The sequence below is a fragment of the Phoca vitulina genome, unplaced genomic scaffold (genome assembly GCF_004348235.1).
Source record: "Phoca vitulina isolate PV1807 unplaced genomic scaffold, GSC_HSeal_1.0 scaffold14, whole genome shotgun sequence".
Taxonomy (NCBI): domain Eukaryota; kingdom Metazoa; phylum Chordata; class Mammalia; order Carnivora; family Phocidae; genus Phoca; species Phoca vitulina.
This window is the reverse complement of record NW_022589717.1, coordinates 22191710-22216017: the sequence shown is the minus strand read 5'-3', so window position 1 is coordinate 22216017 and position 24308 is coordinate 22191710. Positions and strand designations below refer to the sequence as shown.

Below are 24308 nucleotides of genomic sequence, written 5' to 3'. Positions count from 1 at the left end.
AAATTCGAAGAACTCCATCCCACCCCCGCACGCGCGCCCCCCATTCTTTCCAGACCGAGCGGTTGCAAATCCCAGGCTGAGTCCGCCCTGGGAGCCTTAGGGCACCTTCCTCTTTGCTCTGCGTGTGTGTGTGTGTGTGTGTGTCTAGCTCTCGCTCTTTCCCTCAGTCTGTGCCTCTGTGTATGTGTGAGTGTGTGTGTGTGACAGAGAGAGAGAGCGCGAGAGGAGAGAGAGAGCGAGAAAGAGAGAGAGAGCGAGCGAGAGAGCGAGCTGTGAGCTGTACCGCCGCCGCCGCTGCCCTTTGATCCCGACATTAGTGTTAGGGGCTCGGAGACACAGAGCGCGGCCATAGACACCGCCGCACCGGCACTCATTTATTTATACCTCCCATCACACACGCGAGCATAGGACACACACACACTCACACCTATTAGATCCGTTTCCATTGAAGAATATTACGCTCGGGGACAAGCCAGGTGCACGACCAAAAATTAAAAAAAAAAAAAAAAAAGGAAAAAAAGAAGGGAAAGAAAAGAAGAGAACCCCTCATCTGGCTCCAGGAAACAAGCTTCAACCCATTGCACACACCGGAGAGAAGGGGTTTCCCCCTGCCCGCCCGCCCGCCCCCCAACTACCTCCCCGCTCCTGCCAGTGTCTGCCTCTCTGCCCCCACGGGGGTTTATTTGATCTCACATTAACCAAGGAGGAGAATGTGAGAAAAGGGGGAAAATGCCCAGGAGGAAGCAGGAGCAGCCCAAGCGCCTTCCCTCACGTAAGTCATCCCTTCTCCACCTCCTCTCGTGCCATTTTCTCGCCCTCCCTCTCCTCTTTCCCCTCCGCAGCCTCCTCCGTTGTTTTCTGCATTAGTTTAGGGTTACAGAGGTGAAACTGACAAAGACACAGCCCGGGTTACTCCTCGTTTAGGTCTATGCTGAGGCAGCCATGTTGGTGATGATCAGCCCCGTGCCCTTTCTATTCTCTCTCTCTTTTTCTTTCTTTCTCTCACCCCCCCCCTCTTTTTTTCCTTGAGATCGGGCTTTTTTCCCTTTTCCCTCCCCCTCCCCCTCCTCACTCCGGGTTGCTGGGGGGAGGGGGCAAGAGACGGGAGGAGGGGAGTAGTGTGGATGCCGGGTTTTTTTTTTTTAAATCGGGGAGTGGGGGGGGGAAGGAGGTGGGAGAGGTTGGAATCTTTAAAAAAAAAAATTCCTTGTGGATCCTAGTGCCTGAGGGTGCGGGGGTCGGGGCGTGCGGAGGGCTGGGGGCCGTGACATGGCGTTTGGGGGTGTCGGGGCGAGGGCGCGCGGCCGCCCGCCGGCTACAGGATCCAGGGAGAGGTCCGTCTCCGGCTAAAGGTTGCGCCGGGGTTGGTCGGCCCCGGGGCCGCCGGCGGCAGCGGCGGCGGCGGCGGCAGGAGCAGGAGGAGGTGGAGGAGGCGGCGGCGGAGGAGGGGAGTCGGGGGCGGGCGAGGCGGGAGCGGCTGGGGAGGGTGTGGGGGCACCGCACACAAACACAGTGGTACACACGCGCCGCCGGGCGGCTGCTCCCGCGGCGCCCGGGCGAGGGGGCGCGCCGGGGCGCGGGGGGCGCGGGGGGCGCGGGGCGGCCGGGCGGGGGGCGAGGCCGGGCAGCGGCGGGCGGATGTGGGGTGCGGGAGCTGCGCCGAGGCGGAGGCAGGAGGCAGGGCGGCTCGCGGCGCGCGAGGTCCCTGCAGAGCCGAGGGGAGGGAGGAGCAGGGCTCCTGGCCGCAATAAAATGCGGGGTCAGTCGGAGCAGACGGAGCCAGGCGAGACTCGGGCTCTCAGACCCCCCTCCCCGGCGAGCCTGAGCAGAGTCCAGGACTAAAGTGCATCACAACCCTCCCCGGCTGCAGCCACACACACCAACTGGAGACACACACCCGCCGGCACGGCCCGGTCCCCTTCCCCTCCTCCACCCGCGCCCCCGTCCCTCTCCGCCCTCCCTCCGGCTTTTCTTTGCTAGACTCTTAACTTTTCCCCCACTCCCTCTCCAGCTCCCGCCCCCCCCACCCCAATCTTTCTCCGCTTTGAGTGTTCCGAGATGCTGCTAAAGCTAAAAGTGAAGGAGAAAGAAGCAACTAAAAATATCCCCCGGGGCCGCCCGGCTCCTTGAATGCAGGGAGGAGGGGGCAGGGGAGAAGGCGTGGGGCGGGGTGACGGGGAGGAGGGGACGCCGGAGGCGCCGGAGGGAGGGGTCGGGGGAGACTGAGGGTCAATTTCTCCTCTCTCCCCCCTCACTGCTCCCCTCTCCCGGCGGTTTGGCGCTGCTTGGATCCCGATCCTGCAAAACCCGGGCTGGGGGCGGGAGCGGAGCCGGAGCGCCCGCCCGCCTGGGTGTCAGGCCGACGTGGTCGGTCACCTGAAGTTCACGGAGGGTGGGGGAAGGGTTAAGGTTATGGTGTCTCGGGCTCGGGTTGTGTGTGAGCTTGTGCGTTTCCGCTGCAGACAGGCAGCGCGATCGATCTCCCCCTCGCGAAATATCCGTGGCGGTGCCTGCCCGGGAGGACGGGCAGGGGGCGCGGGTTGCTCGGGCCGAGCGCCCCCGCGGCTCCGTGTCACCCGGGCCGCGGCCGAAGTGGCGAGCAAGGGCACTTGCAGGCAGCCCGCTCCGCAAACATTCCTCTTTCTTTCCCCTTCCCGGTACGCAGGAGTCGACGCACAGGGCTTGGGTTGTGCTTTTTTCCCCTTCCTTTAAAAAAAAAAAAAAAAAAATGCCCCTGTGCAGTCCTTTCTTCGCCTGCCCGCTAGAGGTTCTGAGGATAATATCACATATGTAATATATATGCACATAAAATCACTCGCAGGCGGCTGCGTGTGTAGGGAAATTTTGTGCGAGGAAAGAGAAGGCGGTGGAGTCGGGGAGGGCGAGTTGGGAGGCTCCGCGCTGCGATTCACAGAAAACTCGCAGCAGTTGGTGGAAGAGTGTGTGCGTGCACATGGCCGGCCGGCCAGTTCCCAGCTCTTTTCGGGGGCGTGTGGCGGGGGAGGGAGAGGAGGCAGGAATCCTGGGGGGGTCGGGGGAGGCTTGCCCTGCTCGGACAAAATGGGCTTCAGTGTTCTCTGCGAACTTGCCCTTAGATGGCAACTTTGGGAGCTGATGAGCTTGTGTGCGAAAACCAGGGCGGTGAGGTTATTTGGTCATTTTCCTTTCTTCTGTTCTCCCCCTGCTTAAAAAAAAATGTTGGCGGGGTTAGAGGGAGGGTAGGAGAGGAGAAGGGTTTTATCTGTTTTCGGCTCTGACGGAGATGGAGCGCCTTCCCTCCCGTTGTGTGTAGCGCATTCGGGCAGCTGCAGGCTGCCCTGCTGGTGACCTTGACCCTGACCTCGTGCGACTACCCTCTCAGTCTGAGAGGAAATTCAGGCTCCATTTTAGCTCGTATGCGTGGTGGGCCTCTCTTGCTTGCTGGTGCCTGGTGATTAAGTTATATTTTAAGAGTGGGCTCTCCCACCCTTTTCTCTAATTGAATACTGTTATCCACTCACTTAAAAAAAAAAAAATCCAACTCCTTCCAGTCACATAAAGCCACTTTTACTGAAGTAAGAAGCAATTACCTTTTGGAAACACCGTAAATGTCCCTCCAGTTTTTAAAGGGAAGCCTAATTTGCAAAGCTTTTCCACTTACCTTTGCATTGAATGGATTTTTGTGGATGTGTGCTGCCTGTTCTAAGCATGGTTTACACATGTTTTGTAAGCAATTTGCATTTGGACTAAGAGCAATTTCTGGGCAAATGGTGTGTTTTGCAATTCAGACACAGTAACCTAAGGCTTCCTAAGTGCTGAGTGAGTCTTAAAGAAACTTGCAGTCGTGGGGAGAGGTAATAAATATTGACTTTGGTAAAATTAGTGTAAATTAGTATTTAATGTAGAATATACTTGTAGTCTTAAATCTCAGTTTTAATGCTAAATTCTTTATTTGTTTATTTATATGTAGGGGAGGGGTTTTTTCTTAACCTGGAGAACCTTTTTGTATACAGTTAAAAAAAGTAACTCTGCGGATTATGGTTGCCCTAATAGGTCATCTCAGGGTTTTAAGAAGTTATATACAGCATTAGATTTTTAAACTCGACCCTAATAAAAGAAAGGAGAGATGTGTATAACTTTTTTTGGCGGGGGGGGGGGGGGGGGCGGCTAGAATTGGACCAGGAATGAGATGGGGAAACTTGCTTTTGAAACCAAAGAACCCTTCTGAGTAAACACAAAAGTGGCTAATAGCTACTATTGATCTAGAGAAACTGTGAGCACATTTAAAATTAGAAGTAGAATATAAATTAGATTACAAAAAAGAAACTTGTGAAAACTGAATCTATTGAAACTTCAGAGTGCTTTCTTCTTTCCCATAGGCACCCCCCCCCACCCTTGCCTCTGCACTCCCTCATAAACCAGAGACTTTATGTGTGGAATCTTTTTTTTCTGTCATAAAATATAATACTAGCCAGGCACAGTGTGGATGGACAGAGTCCTCCCACTCTACAACACAGACACCAGGGAACCTGGAAGTTCCAGCCTCGAGTAGATTAGTCCTGGAAATCCAGACGAGCACTTGGTATTATCTGATACCGAGTCTGGGGTGCGCCTCAGCCCCTGGCACGGAGTTTCAGCAATTCCCCAGGCTGGGCTTCGGCCTGCTAAGGTTTCCTAGCTCCTTCTGTTCCACGAGACACCCATGGGACTGTTCAGAACCGAATTAGCTTTGGGGATGGGCGAGCCTTTAACCTGACACTACTAACTTAAGCGTTAGATTTCTGATTTAAAATTCTACCTAGTCATTTCCTCTTGGGCCTCTGAAGTAAGAGAGAGAGAGAGAGAGAGAGTGTGTGTGTGTGTGTGAGTGTGTTATATGGGCCTCATACATATGCAGAAAAGAAAATGGCCTGTCCTTTAAAGCTGCGTGGTGATTCCACTGGCCACAAATCAGAAGAAGTTTTGTACTAGTTTTTGGAGGAGACCTCCAACAAAGGGTGTTAAACCTAAACTATTTTTTGAGAAGTGGCTTTAAAAATTATTACTCCAAATAAAGCCTTTACTTCTTGGCCTAGAGCAATATTATCATCTGGGAATTTAAATATGATTCTGCTGCTGTTGGTGGCTCTTTTCTAAAAGTTCTTTCTATCAACAAGGTCCAATTCCATGTTCAAAAAAATGTCCTAGAGCCCCTTTGAACCATACCATGTGCTTGTCTGTAGCAGGATCCCAAACTGCATAGCTTAAAAATGTTTGTCAGTCTAAGAAAGAGGAAGAGGGGGAAAATGATACTGGGTCTGTTTGCCAGGCCTGGGGCTCAGCACTTTATGGACATGGTTACATTTGGGATCACTAACTGAGGAGGGAAAGGGTCAGGAAGGGCTTTCCCCTGTGTTTGTTACATCTGTAAAGCCTTTTACCTTTGACGCCATCAGCACTTTTAAGATCTCCTCATTAGCTGCAACTTACCCATGAACATGTATGAGTTCAGATCCTATTGTATTTATCATTGGAAATCTGCCTGATGCCTATTCCCAAGGGGGAGCACAAAGGAAAAGTTAATAGAATAGTTGTTTTGCTATTCTCGTATTTTCATTGTTGACTCAGTTGTGGGTCAAGACCAGAACAGGTTATTGTGTTCTTCATTAACAAAACTTTAAAAACCTTCTCTTGCTTTCTAGTAAATGTGGGAAGCAAAATGACAGGAAAGCCACAGGAGCCCTTATATTTATATTTTTCCATGTCTTTATATATCTGTTGGAAGAGAAAGGGTCGAAGGTTTAACTCTTTCCGCTACTTACTCTTACTAATTTTTTCAGTGACAAGGCACTTCCTCCTGACTATGACAGGAACCACAGGGAAAAATCTTGAGTCTGAAGCAATAAAATAATTCACTGTTCCTGTCAGGCAGAGCTAGATGATTCTGAAGTACCACGTAGCAAGCCAGGTTGATACTGAGCAATGAACATTCATCTGTTCTCCTAAAAGAAATCCGTATATTCCTAATATAGTAAGTAGGGAACACTGAACTTTCCTGTTAAAATAAGGAAGAGAGTTCAAAATCACATTCCTTCTAATGCTTCAAAATGGTTTCTAATAAAAAAATTGATTTTTAATTTATCTATGTGCTGCCATCTCGCTCTGGGGATGACACAGCTGGTGTGAGTTGACCAGTCTCCGGCACAAAGTGTTAATAAATCATGCTGGAGAAGTATAAATTGGACAGCTTTCGGCCCATATGAGGGCTGACTGTGCATTTGAGTTTTTAGAGCCTTTGAATGGCCTCTATTAGGAGAGGTCCAAGGGAGGTGTGGAAAATCTCTGTCTTGTGAGGCTTGTAAAATTAGATGGACAAAGGCCGTGGAGACACCCAAGGGACAGTGTTGTGTTGGTGGAGCAACCAGGCAGGCTTCTCTTAGGGTCAAAAGGTGGCTGAAAATACAAGGAGTCCTATTAATGTCAAGATGGTCCTGTAGGGAAGATTGGGTTTGAAATGTGTGCTGCCTGGCTGGGTTGGTAAGCCAGTTAGTGATCCCAGTCATTGGGGTTCCATGTCTGGATGAATCAGTTTGACAAAAGAGAAAAACTCACCCAGGATCACTCACCCTGGTCACTTGCACGCCAAGTGGCGTCTTTGGATGCACCGGTGATAAGGTGTGACGGAAATGGGGGACCCCACAGTATCACTGTGTGAAGAAGTTCTGTCAGTTTCTGGGACCGGTCGGCAGTGCCGTCTTTGAGAGCCGAAGGGCTGCAGGCTTCCTTGTGTGAAGTTGCCTTGTCTCTACTCCATCCTTTTTTAAGTATCTGCTGGAGCATTAGGACAGGAGGACTGAAATGCAAACACAACAGACTGGAACTGATCTCTCCATTCTGAGTGATGTATTAGTAATTTTCTATAATTTAATCAGACCGATCGCAGAACAAGATAATGATGGTATGACCTACAAAAGAGGACGTTTGGGGGCGTTAAAGGCTTTCTAGCATAAGGTTTTACAAGACCATGGGCTTTGTGGCGAAGGAATGGAGTCTGAGTTTTCTCTTGTTGCAAAGAAATCCAGACCAGGCCTCGTTATGGAGAAACATATGGGTTTTTTTTTTTTCCATCGGACTTTATTACTACTGTATTTTGGCTTAGTTAAAGTACTGGAGAATCACATGTGAGAGATAGAGGTTATAAATGAAGACGCTGTGTCCGGTTTCTGATGTATTCTTTTCTGTTCCCTACTTTGCTAGGTGTAGCTCAGTAATTCATACCATCTAGGGCCAAGTGTACAAAATACTTTATGGTTCATGGTCGCTGAAATGTCTTCTGTCATATTTTATAAGAAGCTAATGTGCAAAGTACAGACCTTAGAAAGAGCTAAGAGTACTCGGGCCGAAGTTACTAGCTGCTTTCCCTCTTCTGTGGAGGAGCAAGTTTTGTATTTCTATCCTCTGTCTGTAAATTACATTTTTTATGATATCAAAGAATAGTGTATGACTAGGTGCTGAAGCAGGGGCCTCTCAGATTACTCTTATCATTCCCCGAGGACCCACCTTTGGGATAGAATTGCTGTAGTAACAAGGTAGTTTCATAAAGTAAAATCAGACTTTGGCTTGAGACTAATCTTTAGCTGCATGGGTGCATATTGCTGTTTATTTTATAAAAGTCAGCTTCACTGCCATGTACACACACACACACACACGCACACACACGGAGGCTGCACTGTAGCTAATTTTATAAAATGTACAGTGATACACGCCCACGGTCTGAGATCAGCATGTGGCCTTTAGCAACTCTGCTTTTGACCTAGGGTTATATTAAATGCAGCAGATTCTGTGTGCCTAAAAAGGATATTGTTTCCAGCCATCCATTCCCTTCTTATTAAAAAACAACCTCCACCACTGAAGTTCTGTCTCTAGAGTTCTTAAATGACTAAGGCTGAGGTGCTCATGGCTTCTGATGTTGAGAAAGTCCAAAGTCAGCCACGTTCTATCTATCAGCAAGAAATGCTGGGCCTTCTCTGAAACTTGAGCCTGAAAAAGCAGACCCTAAAATTATCTCTTTCTCTTTCTCTTGTAATTTCTGCATGGGTCAGACAAGTGGTTAGACCCCATTAGAAATGTGGTGTGGAGGAAAAAAGACAAGCAGGGAGAGAGAGGAGGGTCCCAGGCTGAGTTGTGCTGAGTGCTCTGAAGCAGTTGGCCTTCAGAGGGGACCGGAGAAGGCCAGAGGAAAATGATCGTTTACAAGATTGATCAGCAGCACTCTGCTTCTGAGCTTTGGAGACAGGCTGCTGTACTTGCGGAAGGTGATAGATTTTTCTAACGGTATATAGTGCTAGTGTCTTCAGTTGTGATTTTAAAAAGCTTTTGTTGTTTGTAATGAGAGGGAGGAAAATATCATGTGATTTTGCCCTCTTTTCACTATGTCTACTGTATATGATACGACTTAAGTGAAAGCAGAGAACACACATGCTTTTTAAGTTCATAGTGGTTAAGTGCATGGACTCTGGCACCAGGCTGTTCGCAACCCAGTTCTGGCACTCACTTGCTGTGTGACCTTGGGGAAATTGCTGAACTTCCCTGTCTTTGCTTTCTTCATCTCTCAATGGTGATAACAGTTCCTCTACCATAGGGTTATTGTAAAGCTTGGCTGATAAATATCGGTATCGACATTGATAAATATCAATAATATACACACACATAAAACCATGCCTAATTAGTGCCTGCTGCATAGAAAGAGCTGAAGAAATATTAACTCTTACTATGTATATGAAATAAGTTTCCATTTGCTTAGATTGTGATTAGACTGCAGGCTTTTCTGACCCAGGATGTTTTGGTGATTTCTGTGTTTAAACATTTTTTTTCCCATATCTCTCATTAGAACGATGAGTAATAATATGATATGGTAAAATTCTTTTATAAGGCTGTTAAAATAGGGCTTGACTAATACTTGTTTCATAGGCCAACAATATTACACTAGACTTTAACTATCGGAACATGTTCTGTGTTTGTGATTTGACCTGAATTATGTCTAAACTGTGTAATAATCATATGAATTATGACTGGGTTTTACTGTAAAGTGAGGACAATAAATCCATGCTCACAGACTTATAGTGAGATTGAAATGAGAGAATAGGTATTTAATAAATGTTTATTTATTCATTTATTCAACAGTCAGTCTGCTGATTAAAATTACCCAGGGGAAATTTATATTGGTTTTTCCATGTGTTGTTTAGGTAATAGTTTAAATTTTGCACCAAAGAAGGAAAGGCAGGGTCTGCTGTTTCTAATTGCAGAGAACCAGTCCAAGAGAACACATTAAATTAATTTTAAATGAAGGATTCAGGGGTGTGTGTTTGTGTGTATGTGTATGTGTGTTGTGTTGTCTGTGTGTGAGATAGATCATATCAGAGGTTACAAGCTAGTGGCCTACTGATGTGTTTTGCCCTACACAGTATGTTTAAAAACTTGAGACAGCATTTGGAAATGGGCGGTTTCACATAAAAATCCAAATTTCTAGCTTCTTCTGAAAACTTGGAAGAGCCAGCAGCACGGGGCCCACCTCCCCACATGGCAGCAATCTGCTGTCGTCGGTAGCGGCTGTCTCCCTTCCCCAGGCATGTGCTCGTCAGTCTGCCACAGTTCCTACCACTCTGCTGCCACGTCCCCGTCTGCATATACACCTGCCCACCTCCCTCATGTATATTACGTCCTGGCCCCGGCGTGCATTTGGATTAGAAACCGTTCTACATTTTCCAACCTTCTGTGAGCTTTTAATTCATCGTTGAGGCTAAGGTATTGTAAACCTCATTCTGTGGCAGTATTAAGAAGCAGTAGAGGGTGGGGATTAAGATCCTGGTACCAGATGCATGAGACCCGTCCTGGCTGCATCACATTTTAGCCGTGACCTTGGCAACTGACTGCAGTTGTCTGCCTGTTTTCACATCCGTACAATGGGGGGACATGTAGGCTCGTGTCTGGCACATACTTTGCACGGTAAATGCTGGCCACATTCATAGATGTGAGGTGTAAATTCATTTCAACTAAGGATCTCAGTAGGATTGCTCTAACTGCTATGTAATCAATCAGAGACAACTATCGCTGCCTATAAGTTTCTGATCACCGTTAGGCAGCGCAGTGATTCTCAACCCTGGCTGCACGTTAGAATCACCTGGGAGATTAAAAAAATGAAGACGCCCCGCCTCCCCCAGCAATTTAAATTTGATAGCTCAGAATGGATCCTGAGCATGGACATTCTTAAAAAGCTCCCTGAATTATTTGAATGGATAGCCAGTGTTGAGGACCCCTGAACTTACCGGAACTCCCACTCTGGGCTGAGGCCATTTCCTCCAAAAATAAAGACATGTCATGTTGAGCCTGGGCAGCTTATCGACGATAATTTGTTTGACTTTTAAAACCCTAGAAATAGCTCATTGACTCCCACTCCTCCAAGTTGAAACCAGAGAGGCTCAAGGAGGGACCTGCCCTAGGCAGGGGGCATGGACGCCAGTCTTTTCTCTAACCCTCTCCCTCCACGATCACCAGGGTTTCTCACTCACTTTGTGACTTTGGGCAAGCCAGTGAACGTCTCTGTGCTTAATAGCACCATCCTGCAAAATGGGTAATAGTAGATTACCCACACCTTCTGTTTACTTTGTACTGTATTGTTCACAAAGCATTTTCACTGATCTCATCTGCCTGTAAGCAGGCAGGAAGGACTCCTTTTCCCACCACTTGGACGGAAGTAGAAACTGAGCCATGGAGAGGAAGAAACGAGCTTGAGGTCACCAGTGTCAGCACTGTCAAGGGCTGGACCACCTGCTGGTCTCCCGAGGCCCGCTGCGAAACCTTCATGGGGCCCCGCACGTGAAGGACATGACTTCACCACCTGCTCCTTTCAGAGACCTTCCACTATAGGAGGAACCCTTAGGTGCTGATGGAGCGTGTTGCTCTGTGATTCATGAGAACTTGTGCCACCAATAATATAGTTCTTTCCTCAAAGATGTATTTGACCTCAGACTAAGCTGAGGGTAAGAGAATTAGAGTCACATGCAGTGACACTTTCTGGGGTCTGAATTACGTGCTCCATATGGAGAACACTGCTTTCGTGTAATGGCCTAGAATTATAGTTGTCTTCTAATCTGGGCTTGTTTGGCCCTACTTGTTAACCCAACAGTCCTCTCCAGAGCATGAAACACAGCTGTATTTGGAAGGAAACAAAGTGTGGGACACCCTCTGCTTCAGGAAATGTTCCTGAAATGTGCTACATGATTTCTCCCTTCTAGGGGAAAGCAAACCTCAAATAATCACGTACTGGATTTTAATCTGACCTTAAGAAAGAGGGGAACCAAATTATAGTGAGCTGCTTTCTGACATCGCTAGGAAGAGAGTAATGTCACAATCTAGAAGTGGGGTTTGGGTTGGCTAGACCACTAGATCATATTTAGAGAGAAATGCTATGCACCAAAGGCTACTCGAATACTTGCTGAGAGGTGAGAAAATATATACAAAAAAAAAAAAAAAAAAGAAGTACAAGTATTTTAAATAGGACTTAGGTGTACTCCATGAGACTGGAACCTAGAAATCACAGATATGAATTCTGGTTATTCATTCATTTGTAAAAGTCTATATTGGCTCTTAATGGCAAACGTAGTACATGCTTCATATAAATAATGAAAACTATGTAGAAATGTTTAAAGTAAAACGTGAAAGCCCCCTTCCCCAACTTCTATCCACAGAGATAACCACATTCATAGACAACAAGCAGAAAGATAACAAGCAGCATTGAAAATTCAGCCTTCATTCGAAAAATGGAAGCATTTCAGCGGAGTTGGCTGAGTTAATGCAAGTGCTGAATTCAGAACAAGGGTGGCAACACTGGTCTTGTAAACTGATTAGATCACATCTGTACCTTGAATGCCAGATTGGGTGCCCTGATTTAAAGGGGGAAATTGATAAAACTACTCACCAAGAGGGAGGCAACTAGAATCTAGGCTCTTGAAATCATCATCAGAGGAATTAATTATTGCGACAATTGCGAGTTCTTAATTTGAAGCTAAGAGTGAAGAGAGATAACAGTCATGCCTGGTAACTACATTCAAATTATATATAAAGTTCTGTCAAGTGATAAAGGGAGTAAACTTACTCTGAATTGTCATTCCTCCTAAATTTGTAGTTTGTGTCTGATAACTGATACTTGATTGATTGATTGATTGATTGATTCATTCATTCAGCAGTAACTGAGGGCTTCTGTACCAGGGAGTAAGGATCAGTGGAGTTACATAGAGCATGGTCCCTATTTGTGAGGGGCTCGAGCCAAGGGGGCAGAGAAAGAGATGGAAACAAATAATTAAAATTTGGCTTGAAAGATATTTTCTTAGATTTATGAAATGCTGAGCAGAAAACAGGGACTAGGACCAAGAGGGTAGAAGTTATAGGGAAGTAACTGATTTTTTTTTTTTTTTAATATAAGGGACTATTGAGTAAATACAACTGTGCAAAAAATGAAACAGAAGATCTTGTGTTTACAAAGAAGCTGGTTCAACCACCAGGCAGGGGTGATTTTCTAAGGACTTCAGGTAAAGAGGGGCGGGATGGAAGGAGACATGTTGAACTTTGAAATCATTTAATATTATGAAAAAGAATCCTATAAAGCAAATGTTGCTTTGCTTGGTTTCTGTCACAAAGTCAGAGATCCGTTCCTACAACAGAGGAAAACCTCTCTCGATATACTGAACTGGAAAGCCTTTTCAGGGAATAGGGTATATGTCAACATATATGGTGTTACATTAGCATAGTGAGGACATGATCCCCTGAGAGTTGTAGTCCCTACTGGGTGCTCATTCATTAAGAAGAAGTTTTGAGCATTTACCTGGCTGGTAGAAATTGTAGAGAAGGCAGTCCCTGCTGACAGTTCTTTCAAATGTTGACACAAAACAATCACAGAGGATAAGCACAAATCAATATGCTAACAAGTGCACGACAATATAATATGAATTAGATGTGTAAATGTTCGAGGAAAGTCGGAGTGAGAGTGACGGGGAAAAGATTCCTGGAGAGAGGCGATACTTCAAATGTCCTTGAGGAAGGGATAGATTTAGATCTTGAGAATAGAGGAGAGAACATTGCAAGCAGAAGAAATGGCATTAGCCAAAAGAGGTTGAAATAAGCCAAAAGTATGTGGGAGACACTAAGAGAAGAAACGTAGCTGAATCAGAAGGGTTATATTGGTGGTAGAAGGACAGGAGGTAGGAAAAATGTAGTAGGAGCTGGTCCAGATGATAAGAGATTATGATTACTAAATTTTGTAGTTTGGATACAATACAAAATCAGCTGTGAAATGTAGTAGTTTCTTTCAGTGTGATAACAAAGGAGATGGAGGATGGTGGCCTGAAGGGGGCCGGGGAAGCTTTTTTAAGTGGGGAAGGCTGTTCAAAAACCAAAATGGATGAATGGTACTGATGTCGCCTTGAAGGTGTCTCGGAAGACCTGCCAGTGATGGGCTTCTCTGGGGCCAGTGCTCAGTGCTGCAGACCCTCAGCCTGGGCTGCCCTGTGCCTCTTGCCCCTTCCTCACCTCTTTGGTTTTCCTTGGCAAGGAGAGCTCTAATGCAGTGACTCCCTTTGAAGGTCGTAAAGTAAGAGCTATTTACAAAAAATAACACGGCTAACATTTATACACAGATAATGAAGCGTAATGGTAAAAGGGACTGCCCAATCTAACACATTTCAACACTGTCGAACTTCTAAGGTGCTCTTCTCCTGCTACCTGTTCCCCGTTATCCTAAATTTTCTGTTTATCATTCCCCTCGCTTTACCCTATTTGGTTTTGCTTGTCTTTGGGATTTGCAAAAATGGTAGCACACGGCATGCGTTCTGCACCTTGGGTTTTCACTCAGCCGTTATCTGGGCGAGATACAGCCACACTGACGTTTGTAGCTGTGGTCTCCCTGGCCCTGCTGTCGGGTGGTACGCTGACGAAACACACCACGATGGACATACGGTTCCTTTCTCCTTCTTGCTATGATGAACAGTGCTGCTGTGCACGTGCACGTGCAAATCACTTTGTCTTGAGGGACTGTCAAGTTCATAGTGTAGGGGATATGGGTTTTCTAAAATTTTAGTTCTTGCTTGCAAGCTTGAATTTTATCATTGGCTACAGGTACGGTCAGTCTTTTCTTAAAGTATCAGCATTACTTTGCTCGTTTCCAAGAAACAGTGTGCCGGATACCCAAATTTGAATGACCATAGTTCACCGGTTATTCTTTCATTGAAAGTGACGTTCCCTGAAAAGAGTGGCTAGTTCAGCTCCCAACTGAATCAGAGATTGACTTTTCCTTGAGATAGCCATCACACTTCAGTAATGGTAGAAGTGCTTCGTGGACACATTTCATTACATATCATATTAAAAAGATATTTACTCAGGGTCAGTCTTTAATAAAATTAGTAATTTTTACCGCTGCTTCATCAAAGTCATTCTTAAGTGAAATGGACAGGGTTGCTTACTTTGGGGGGTATGCGCGAGTGTGCGTGCGTGTGTGTGTGTGTGTGTGTGTTTCACTGTGAGTTTGTGGCAGTGAAGAATACAGTGATTACTGGGATGGTTTGGTGCCACTGCCCTGATTCGAGCTCAGTTGTCAGCATTTTACCCGTCATTGCTTTTGTATCATCATTGCAAATATCAATAGAGTGAAAAGGGCAAATGACATCTTAGAATTATTATGAAAACAGTTTTGATCTTGAGGACACTTAAAAGGGTCTCAGAGACCACTAGGGGTCCGCAGACCACATTTCGAGAATCAGTATCTAAGCTGTCTACATAGGAATGGAAACGCAAGTCTTGGTGTTTGTCTCTCTTCAGCTTTACTTGATAATGTAATGCCGCACTTCGTGAATATTGGCACTGAACAACCCAAAAGGCAGAGAGCCCTGAAGACAGGGAACCCTTTGCTCACAAGTGTTCTCAGCTTCTATGCGATTTCTTTGAAGTCTCTTGTTCTGTCTGCAAATGGGAATGAAAATATATATCTTGCTGTATAAAAATCTGTTTTGAAATAAAAGTAATGTTTTAAATAAACTTAGCAGTTAATATTTTTCTTCCTCACACAGACATCTATATAACATCATTGGTCTGTGGAGACGCTTGAGGCTTCCCCTGTGACTTGCTGGCATCCCTGTTAGGGAAGGAGCACACCACTGGGTGCCACGGCTAGCACGCCTTACCGTGGAGGGTGCATGGCTGCGTATGACAGATGGCCACGGGTTTTGGGAGTATTTCTGGGCTTCTTGTGTTCTCTCCCTGGGCTACTGCCCTCACCAACCATTAACCCCCTTACCCAGGACAAAGCTGAGTGCGATCCTAGGTGCCATGTTCTGCCTTTCCTCCCGCATCAGACCAAGTCTGTTGACTCCGCTGTCGATGTATTTCTGGAATTCATCATGCCCACTCCCTGCCATTGCTGTAGTTTATACTCCTAGTTTCTCCTGTGAGGATTCATATTTTTTTTCTTCTTTTTGCCTTAGTGTCCTGTCCCCTTCCCTCTACCCTGGCCTTTGTGGAGCCCCGTGTTCACACTGTTAGCATAGTGGGCTTTGGAGACACTCACATATTTATTTAGTATCTTTTACACATCTCCTCAAAGGATAAAGTTTGTTCTTCTTAGCAAAGTGTAGAAGGTGCTTCATCATCTGAGCCTCCGTTTTTTGGCCCTGCTATATACCCTTTGTTTCATTCATACCGAATTATCTATTTTACAGACCACTATGTTTGTATTTCCTTATTTTGGAATTCTTTTTCTCCATTTCTGGGATGTCTTCAACCCATCAGATTCTACTTATCCGTTAACACTCAGTTTTGGGGAATCTTTTCCTGCTTCCCCTCCTCCCCGACTGTTGTCCCACCTACTAGGCAGAATTAGGCATCCCCTCCTCTGGCTCCCATTGGTCTCTCATAATACCTCCCATGCCACACTGTAATTCCTTATTCCTCTATGTCCTTATTGACCATGAGCTTTCTAAGGACGTGGACTCTTCCTTATTCATTTTTGTACGTTCTTGCATGTAACAGTACGCGGTATATAGTAGGTGGTCAAATATTGTTGAATAAACAGATGAATGAGTGAAATTAAGAATGGGTCACGGGATCAAAGAAATAGGCGGTGTTCCATAAACATTGTTGAATGAATGAATGAGTTGAACGAATGAAGTTCAGAGTGGGTCCCAGAGTCAAAGGGTTTTAGAGGTAGAAGGGACCTTGGAGAACATCTCCTGTTGTCATCCTCTCTCAGAAATGAGAACATGATTTGCCTAAACTGTACAACGGGGCCGAGTGGGAGGTGATGAACAGTGCCACAGACATTCACGTGGATGTGGCCTAGGGATGCCTCGGCAAAGTCATGTGCTTCCGGAGGAGACTTGCCGAGGGGAGCAGAGGCCATGGCCTACGCCACAGGGGGATACCGCAGTCGAAGTGCAGAGAGAACTTTTGTGGTTGGAAGTCTGTGGCACATTCCAGACGGTAGAGTCTCCCCTCAGCCATTGGCTGGTGCTCTCTCTCTGTCCTCAAGCTGTGCCAAGACTGTAAGATTTTCCTGATGACTGGGCATATTCTACATCTGGATTCCATGGTCATAACAACCAGAAGTTTCCTGTCCTCTTTGGTTGAGGTGATTATGATATAGAGCTGGGTAGCAGTCTCAACAATTTTGAGGCAAGCCCTACCATTTAAAATCTAATGTTCTCTCATCTGAGATTTCTAGGTGCCTGGGAAGGAGGGCAAGGGGCCACTGTTATTCACTAAGTGCTAACTCTGTGCCAGGTGCTTTACTTACATAATTCTGATTTACCTTCGCAATAACCCTGTGAAATAATAGGGAGAGATTATTTCTCTCTATTCTATAATATTCTATAAATGAGAAAATAGGCCGTGGATGGATGTCGGGCGGGTCTGTTAGGAAGCAGAGTGGGAGTGTCTGGGGTCTAAGCTTGTGCCTCTTCTGTTTTGTCATGTAGCTTCAGCTTCTAGAAATGGTGTTTTGCTCTGCAAAACCTATCATGGCCTTATTTTATTAATTTGGTGAATTCTTGAAGTTGCACTTATTTTATGTACTTAAAAGGAGGAGAATCTGTAGTTTGCTAGTTTAGTGTTTGTTGTCTGTGCTTTGCAGTTCACAAATGCTTTGCCATCTCTGCAGGACCACGAGGTACAGGAGAGGGAATACGTGTTATTACCCTGCTTTACAGATGAGGGATGGAGTGATGGGAGGCAGAACGTTCCACATCTATCTGGTTCATCTCCGTATCCCTAACACCCGTTCTATAGGTTAGCATTTAGTAGGCTTTCCTGTTTTTGTTAATTAAACATGAGGAGTTATATAGCTGGTAAGTTCCAAATTCAAACAGGAATCCAGGTCTCCGAGTCTGAACTCCAAGCTCTTTCCACTGCTAAACCATTCTGCTTTTCCTGGAGCCCTGATCTGCGGGACTCTGGAACACTCTGGTAGGGCTATCTGGCGGATTTCCACAAATCTAAAAAAGTACAGTTGGACCCTTAGAAGAGCTCTCTTGTTCTTGTTTCTTTGCCTTTAAATACCTCAACATAGGGTTTAAAATAATTTCCTATCTACCTGACACTTCCTAATAAAATGACTTGAAAAGGATTGATTATCCAATAATGGATTCATAGAGAATTAACAGCAGGAGAATTCCTGAGATCATTTAATACAGTATTTTTCAAAACTTTAAAAAAAAAATAGTGGAACCCTTGTCTTTAAGGGGAGCTCCAGTATATAGATAAGAGCAAAACCAGGTTGTGCTGCTTAAATGTGTGCTAAGGTGGGAGGTAGGGGTGGATCCATGGTACCATGCTCTTCCTGGAGTTCTCGAGTTCATTGACAGTATGGTTTATAAGTCACTGATCTGTTCGTACCCCTCATATTATAGTGAAGAAACTGAGACACAGAGGTGCTCAGTGACTCAGAGAGGTGGTTGGATTAAGATGATGATGAAGCTTGTCGCCATGTATCAGAATGTCCAATATTGTTTTAAGCACCGTTCTGCTTTTATTATAAAGAAAAAGTAAAGTACCTATTCTTTCGAGTGGGGGTCAAACTCTGACCTGTTTTTGTGCGGCCCCTTGAGCTAAGAATTGTTCTTATATTTTTAAAACAATCATTAAGACAAAAAATAAGCAACAACAAAAAACAAAGAATATGGGACAGAGACCGTATGTGCCCTATAAAGCCTAAAATATTTGCTGTCTGTCCGTTCTCAGAAAAAGATTGCCGACCTTGCTTTATTGTATTCACTACTGCTGACAGTAACATGGAAATACCAAAGGAATTTGGCTTTCTCTAAGTAACTTCAAAATATGTAGATTTGGGGTGCCTGGGTGGCTCAGTCGTTAAGCGTCTGTCTTCAGCTCAGGTCATGATCCCAGGGTCCTGGGATCGAGCCCTGCATCGGGCTCCCTGCTCGGCAGGAAGCCTGCTTCTCCCTCTCCCGCTCCCCCTGCTTGTGTTCCTGCTCTCGCTGTTTCTCTCTATCAAATAAATAAAAATAAAATCTTAAAAAAAAAAAAAGGTAGATTTAAAAACAAAGCCTCCTTAGTTGAGTGTATTTAACTAAAAGCTTTTCAAACTTGTATTCCTCAAATGAACTTTAAATTGCCCAACACATTTTCATCCTTCTTTTCAAATACCAGGTTTTGGTGGAAAATAGGCTAGTTAACTAAGTTCTTCAAATACGCAGGAAACATTGCAGCCTGAGGGCTGCCTACAGTTGTATGAAAAGGAAGTGATGTGCACATTTAAATACAAAATTAGTGCATTTTATAGACCCCCCCCAAAAGGTTCAGAACAAGAGGAACAAGAGTATGAGTGATGTGAATTCCTCCTGGTCACTTTGGGGCCATATTTATGCATGCCAGAGGGATTTTTATTGTCTTGAGCCTCTACCTTGGAGTTGGGCCTCTGTTTTGTTTGTTTGTTTGTTTTTTTCTTTTGTTGTTGTTATTTTTTAAATTATTTTTTTCATTTTTTAAATTTAAATTCAATTAGCCAGCATATAATACATCATTAGTTTGGGATATAATGTTCAGCGAGCCTCCGTTTGAAGCAGGGATCAGTAGAGCACATTTCCTAACCTCATCCTTACTACTTGATGCATTTCCGGAAGCATCTGAGCTTTGTTGGGAAGAGGAATAGATGTTGGACTATGGCTCATGGGGATAGACAGCTAGAAAGCAGTGCCAGGTCTTTCAAGTGAAAGATCTAGGGAAGGTTTCTCGGTGAAACCCCAAGTGGACATGCCCGTGGAAAGCTCCCAGCCCCGGGAGTCTTCAAAGGGAATTAAGTGGGTGAAACCATAGGACTCCCAGCTGTTGAGGTGAGGGTCATCTAGCTACAGGGGACCCTTGGAATTGCCCCGGTTTGTTGGTTGGTTGTGATATTTGTTGTTTTCATTGTCTTTGGCATCATTCACTTCTTGTGTGTGTGCCAGGAGGTGGGCAGGGAAAATAAAAGGAGGCAACGGATAAGAATACATTTGACCACTTGATAGCAGCCGTGGCACAAAGCCTGGTCAGAGAAAAGGTTAAAATTGTTGGCCTAAATCAGTGTTTAAAGTTAATTGAGTTAGGGTTGTCCTTGTCATCAGTGTCATGGATTCGTGTGGTTAATAATAAAAAAAAAAGTTCTCTCCCAATTCATTACCCCAATATCCTTTTGTGAAAATGTGGTGGGGACAGGGGGTTGGGGGCTGCTTTCTCTATAGCTTTTGTTTTATATGTACTTAAGCACTAAATAAAAAGCAATTCCATGTCCTCTCCTTTGGTAAATCTCTCATCCCCAAAGGCCCATTTTCTTCCAGTATAGACATATATTTTTAGTCAATAAAGGACTTACTGTGTGAAATTTTCCTTTGGCAGGCAGAATGATTATGAGCATAATCTGTTTCATTACAAGGTACGTGATGTCAATGCTTGGCAAATGTGCCCAGGAAGAAATGTATCATTTTATGTATAAGCTAAGATTTCAATAAGTAGCCATTTATCTCTCTATAGAGTGCTGTTCATAGAGGACAGAGTGCATTATTATGTTATTAGGGCTTTTTTTGTAGTTAAGTTTTTTTTTGATCTATTAAGAATGTCCTGGTGATTTCAGTAGTTTGGTAATATATTGTTCATCTTATAACATCTTATATAACATAACAGTATTGGTAATGTTGGGATGAAAACATTTATACAAGAGGAAATAAAAGTCAAGGAAGCAGATAATCGACCGATTTATCAGCCTTAACAGACAATTTTTCTGATAACGCCATGGTAGCCATGGTAAATTTACTTCTGATTGCTTGAGGGGACAGATTCTGTATGCTTTTTGTAACATGGAGGTGCATGCAAGGGTGAAGGAGCAAAGGAATCAATCCGTGGACTAACCAGTAGTGTTTTGGTCTCCAGGTTGGCCTTTTGGCCAGTGGATTCATGCTGTATTTTGAACTATCCCTTTCTTACTAATTTGCCACAACATACGTGGTGATGAGTGTATTTTTTTGTCTGGAGATTTTGAAGTGCTCTAGTAACAGAAGCCTTCTCTTACCTAATGTCTTTCTCAAAATCTTTCCTTTGAACAAAATTTGGTTAACATGTAGAGGTAGGTAAAAATAACTTAACAGTCTGCTCACAGTCCTTGCAGCCTTAGAGGACTTCACGCTGAGCAGCAGGGTGGTCAGTTTTGCGCGTTAATAACCAGCTTGGACAAAAACTACAGCACTAACCAAGGCTACAGTTTAGAATCCTGAGGTGAGCAAATCCAGAAAAAAAAAAAAAATGTTTCAGGCCTTCATTCAGGCTTACCTATATTAGTTTTCAGGGGCTGCCGTAACAAAGTATCACGAACTGGGTGGCTACAGAAATTTATTGTCTCACTGTTCTAGAAGCCAGAGGTCCCAGGTCAAGGTGCCGGCAGAGACACAAGGAAGACACCGGAAGGATCTGTTCCAGGCCTTTCTCTTCCTTGGCTGTGACAGTGTCACTCCAGTCTTCCCTGCGTGCATGTCTGTCTGTGTCCACATTACCCTTTTTTATAAGGAAACCAGTCATAGGGGATTAGGGTCCACTCTAATGACCTCATCTTAACTTGATCATCTGCAAAGGCCATCTTTCCAAATAAGGTCACAGTCACAGGTCCTTGGGGTTGGACTTCACCATTTTTTCCCAGGGGCACAGTTCAAGGCATGACACTAGGTTTTCATCCTTAGTTTGCACACATTGTTAATAAGCCGGGTGATTGTTATTACAGCTATGACAGACAAAAAGGCACACATTTAGAAGGAAGGGACTCATCTCTGAGGGTGTATATATTTTGAAATCCCATCAAAATAAAACTTAAAATGTTGATTATTTGAAGGTACTGTGGTACTTTTTGGTCACCTGAAAAATTACTTTTTTGTCAAGCTACTCGTACTCTTAGATTTCCTGAAGATTTGGGTTTCAACCTTGCTTTGTCACTCATTAAGTGTGTATGTTGGCTAAGCCATTAACCTGTGGATTCTTGGTTTCCTGGTCTGTAAAATGAAGAGACTATGGTCTACCACATAAAATCATTGTGAGGATAACATTTGCTGATGAATATTAAAGCATCTTTAATAAAGCACCCTGTATATTTTTAGTGCTTTATGCATGATTGTTCATTCATTCAGCAGATGTTTGTGGGGAGGCTCCTGTGTTCCGTGGCTGGTTCTAGAATTCACTTGTTCACTTCATGATGATTATACCATGATTTAGTAGTAAAAGTACTGGCCTTTGGAGTGAGACATCTGAGCTCAAGTCCTGTCTATGTTAGTAAATCAACCATGGGACCATGGGCTAATCACTGGCTCTTTCTAGGCCTCTGCCTAGAGACTAGCCATATGGACTAAAATAAATCTCCAAGGCTTTTCCATCTCTAATTCAGACACAAAATTCAAATTTAGCAAATAGAGTTACAGTTCTGAGTCTCTTACAGATCCATGGTGCAGTCCAGGGAAGTTACCCTCTGTGATTCAGCTTTTCTTTCTGAAGTGGGGGCAATAGGACTAGTACTTTCTGTTTTCTGATAGTAATAATAGTAACAAGGATAGCCACCCTTTACTGAGCTCTTGACCCTGTGCTAGATACTTTTCATAGATCCTTGCTTCCCCACATAGGGTACATGTTTCTCCAGAGCAGGTGGGAATCCGGAGAAACGTGGTGCATCCCTGCAGAGAAGAAATTTTCCTCAGTGGTTTGTAAGATACACCCCTGTAGTATTTAGTAAGAACAAGCATGGCTATAGCATAGAGTAGAATGTGGGATTCACTTGAAATGTTAAGCCAAGAGTCAAAAGAAATTGGGGGCTTCCTGGAGGGGGCTTCAGCTTGGGTCCCTCGTTCCCCTGGGCTCTTTTCTTGGCCACTAGGCAGACTGGTGGAAAAGTTTGCAAAACACGCTCTTTTCCCTATTTCATGTTTGACTCACATGAGAAAAATAGGATTATCATTTGTAATTTTGAAAATCGTTCTCATTTCCAGTACTGACAAGTGCTGCCTTTCTGATTGTTAAGTGCATTCTTCTTTCTCATTCATACATTTGACAAATAATAACTGAGCACCTGCTCTGTGTTCCATACCAATCTAAGTGCTGGGCATACAGCAGCGAACAAAACTGTCTCTTGTGGAGCTTTTATTCTAATAAACAGTGATGTTGGAGGGGAGACCTGAGGAAGTAAAGGAGTCAGCCCTGTGGCTATTCGGGGGAAATTTTGCTATTTATTTATTATTTATTAGCAAGGCAGAGCAGTAGGAGATGAGGTCAGAGGGATACAGATTATGTAGGACCCTGAGGGCAAGATAAGGGTTTTAGATGTTATTCTGAGAACCATGAGAAGCCATTTTGGAGGCTTTGAGGATGAGGGTCATGGAGTGTGATAGAGATTTCTAAAAGCTTACTGCGGCTGCTGGCTGAGCAGAGTGGGGCAAGAATAGGAAGTAAGGAGGCCAACTGGAAGGCTACTGCCATAGTCCAGGGGAGGGATGGCAGTGCTGTATATCAGGGTGGGAATGGTAGACATGGTGAGAAGTGGCAAGATTTGGAATGTATATGGAAGGCAGAACCAACAGAATCTGCAAACGAATTTGATGAAGGGTATAAGAGAAAGGGAAGAGTCAAGGCTGGCTTCGGGGGCTTTTTGCTCGAAGCAAGCATAGGGATGGAGGAGTTGCCATTTGTGTTGAGATGGGCAGTTTTTGTTTTTTGTTTTTTAAAGATCTTATTTATTTATTTGTCAGAGAGAGAGAGAGAGCAAGCACAAGCAGGGGGAATGCAGGCAGAGGGAGAAGCAGGCTCCCCCTAAGCAAGGAGCCCGATACGGGACTCGATCCCAGGACCTCGGGATGATGAACTGAGCCGAAAGCAGACGCTTAACCGACGGAGCCACCCAGGTGTCCCAAGAGATGGGCAGTTTGATGGAGGAGGTTGGGTAGCTCCTGGGTCACTGGAAGACCTGGCAACTTTATGTAAGGGTACTGAAACCGGCTCAGATACAGTTGGCAACTGCCTTTGAAGGTAAGGAGTGATGTGTTCATTTGTGTTACCTTTGTTTTACTCGTGGACGTTTACAACAATACTTGGAAAATACTGTTGTGTGCAAAATGTGAGTCTTGACCCAGAGGGCCTCTCGGTGCTATCTCAGTCTGCGGACTCTTATCCTCTCCAGACTTCCTCCCATTTCCCCCGTGCCCTCACGGCACCTTTTCCCCAGCTGGACTGGTGACAGGAGTCTGGTTGTCTTTTCCACCCTGGCAGTTTTAAATAACTAGCTGTTCTTAAATTTTTCTCCTGGCCCTGCTGACAGGTTGGGTACCCTGGGCGTTGCGATATTTCGCTAACTGTGAAAGGCTGGGGGGCCGATTGCCCACCCGTGTGTTTCACTCACACCGTGGCCTTGGAGCCCCGAATCCTCGAGAGGTCTCTTCGTGTGGGGGATGTGCTGAGGCTTTCAGGCTTCAAAGGGACAATTTAAAAATTGGCAGGTAGGACCAGCCTAAATGAGGATATGTTTTATGCTTAAAATCATCAAATTGGTTCGGAACAGCCTGATGTGCAGCATGCCAAACCTTTATTAAACAATACAGAGGTCATCGTTCTTGTCTTCCTGGTGCCTCCTCCCTCTTCTTTCTTCTGTGACTCACATTAAGCCAATCGTGGAGCCCACCCTCTGGCTTCAGTGTTAAGTCCAGAGAGAGCGGAACCTGACCTCCAGCAGGCTCATCCGAGGGAAAAGACCTTTCTCTAGGTAGTATGTGGTTGAGAGTAAAAATCCAGAACCT

General features: G+C 44.9%; 1 protein-coding gene across 1 annotated transcript in view; it reads left to right on the top strand.

Annotated features, from left to right (window-relative positions):
• Positions 1-664: 664 nt before the first annotated feature.
• The window catches only part of ZNF827 (zinc finger protein 827), a 165361-nt gene continuing 141717 nt past the window's right edge, over positions 665-24308 (top strand). The window contains exon 1 of the mRNA XM_032412937.1: positions 665-772. Coding sequence (XP_032268828.1) covers positions 730-772 — 43 coding nt within the window. The 5' untranslated portion in view covers positions 665-729. The remainder of the gene's footprint in view (positions 773-24308) is intronic.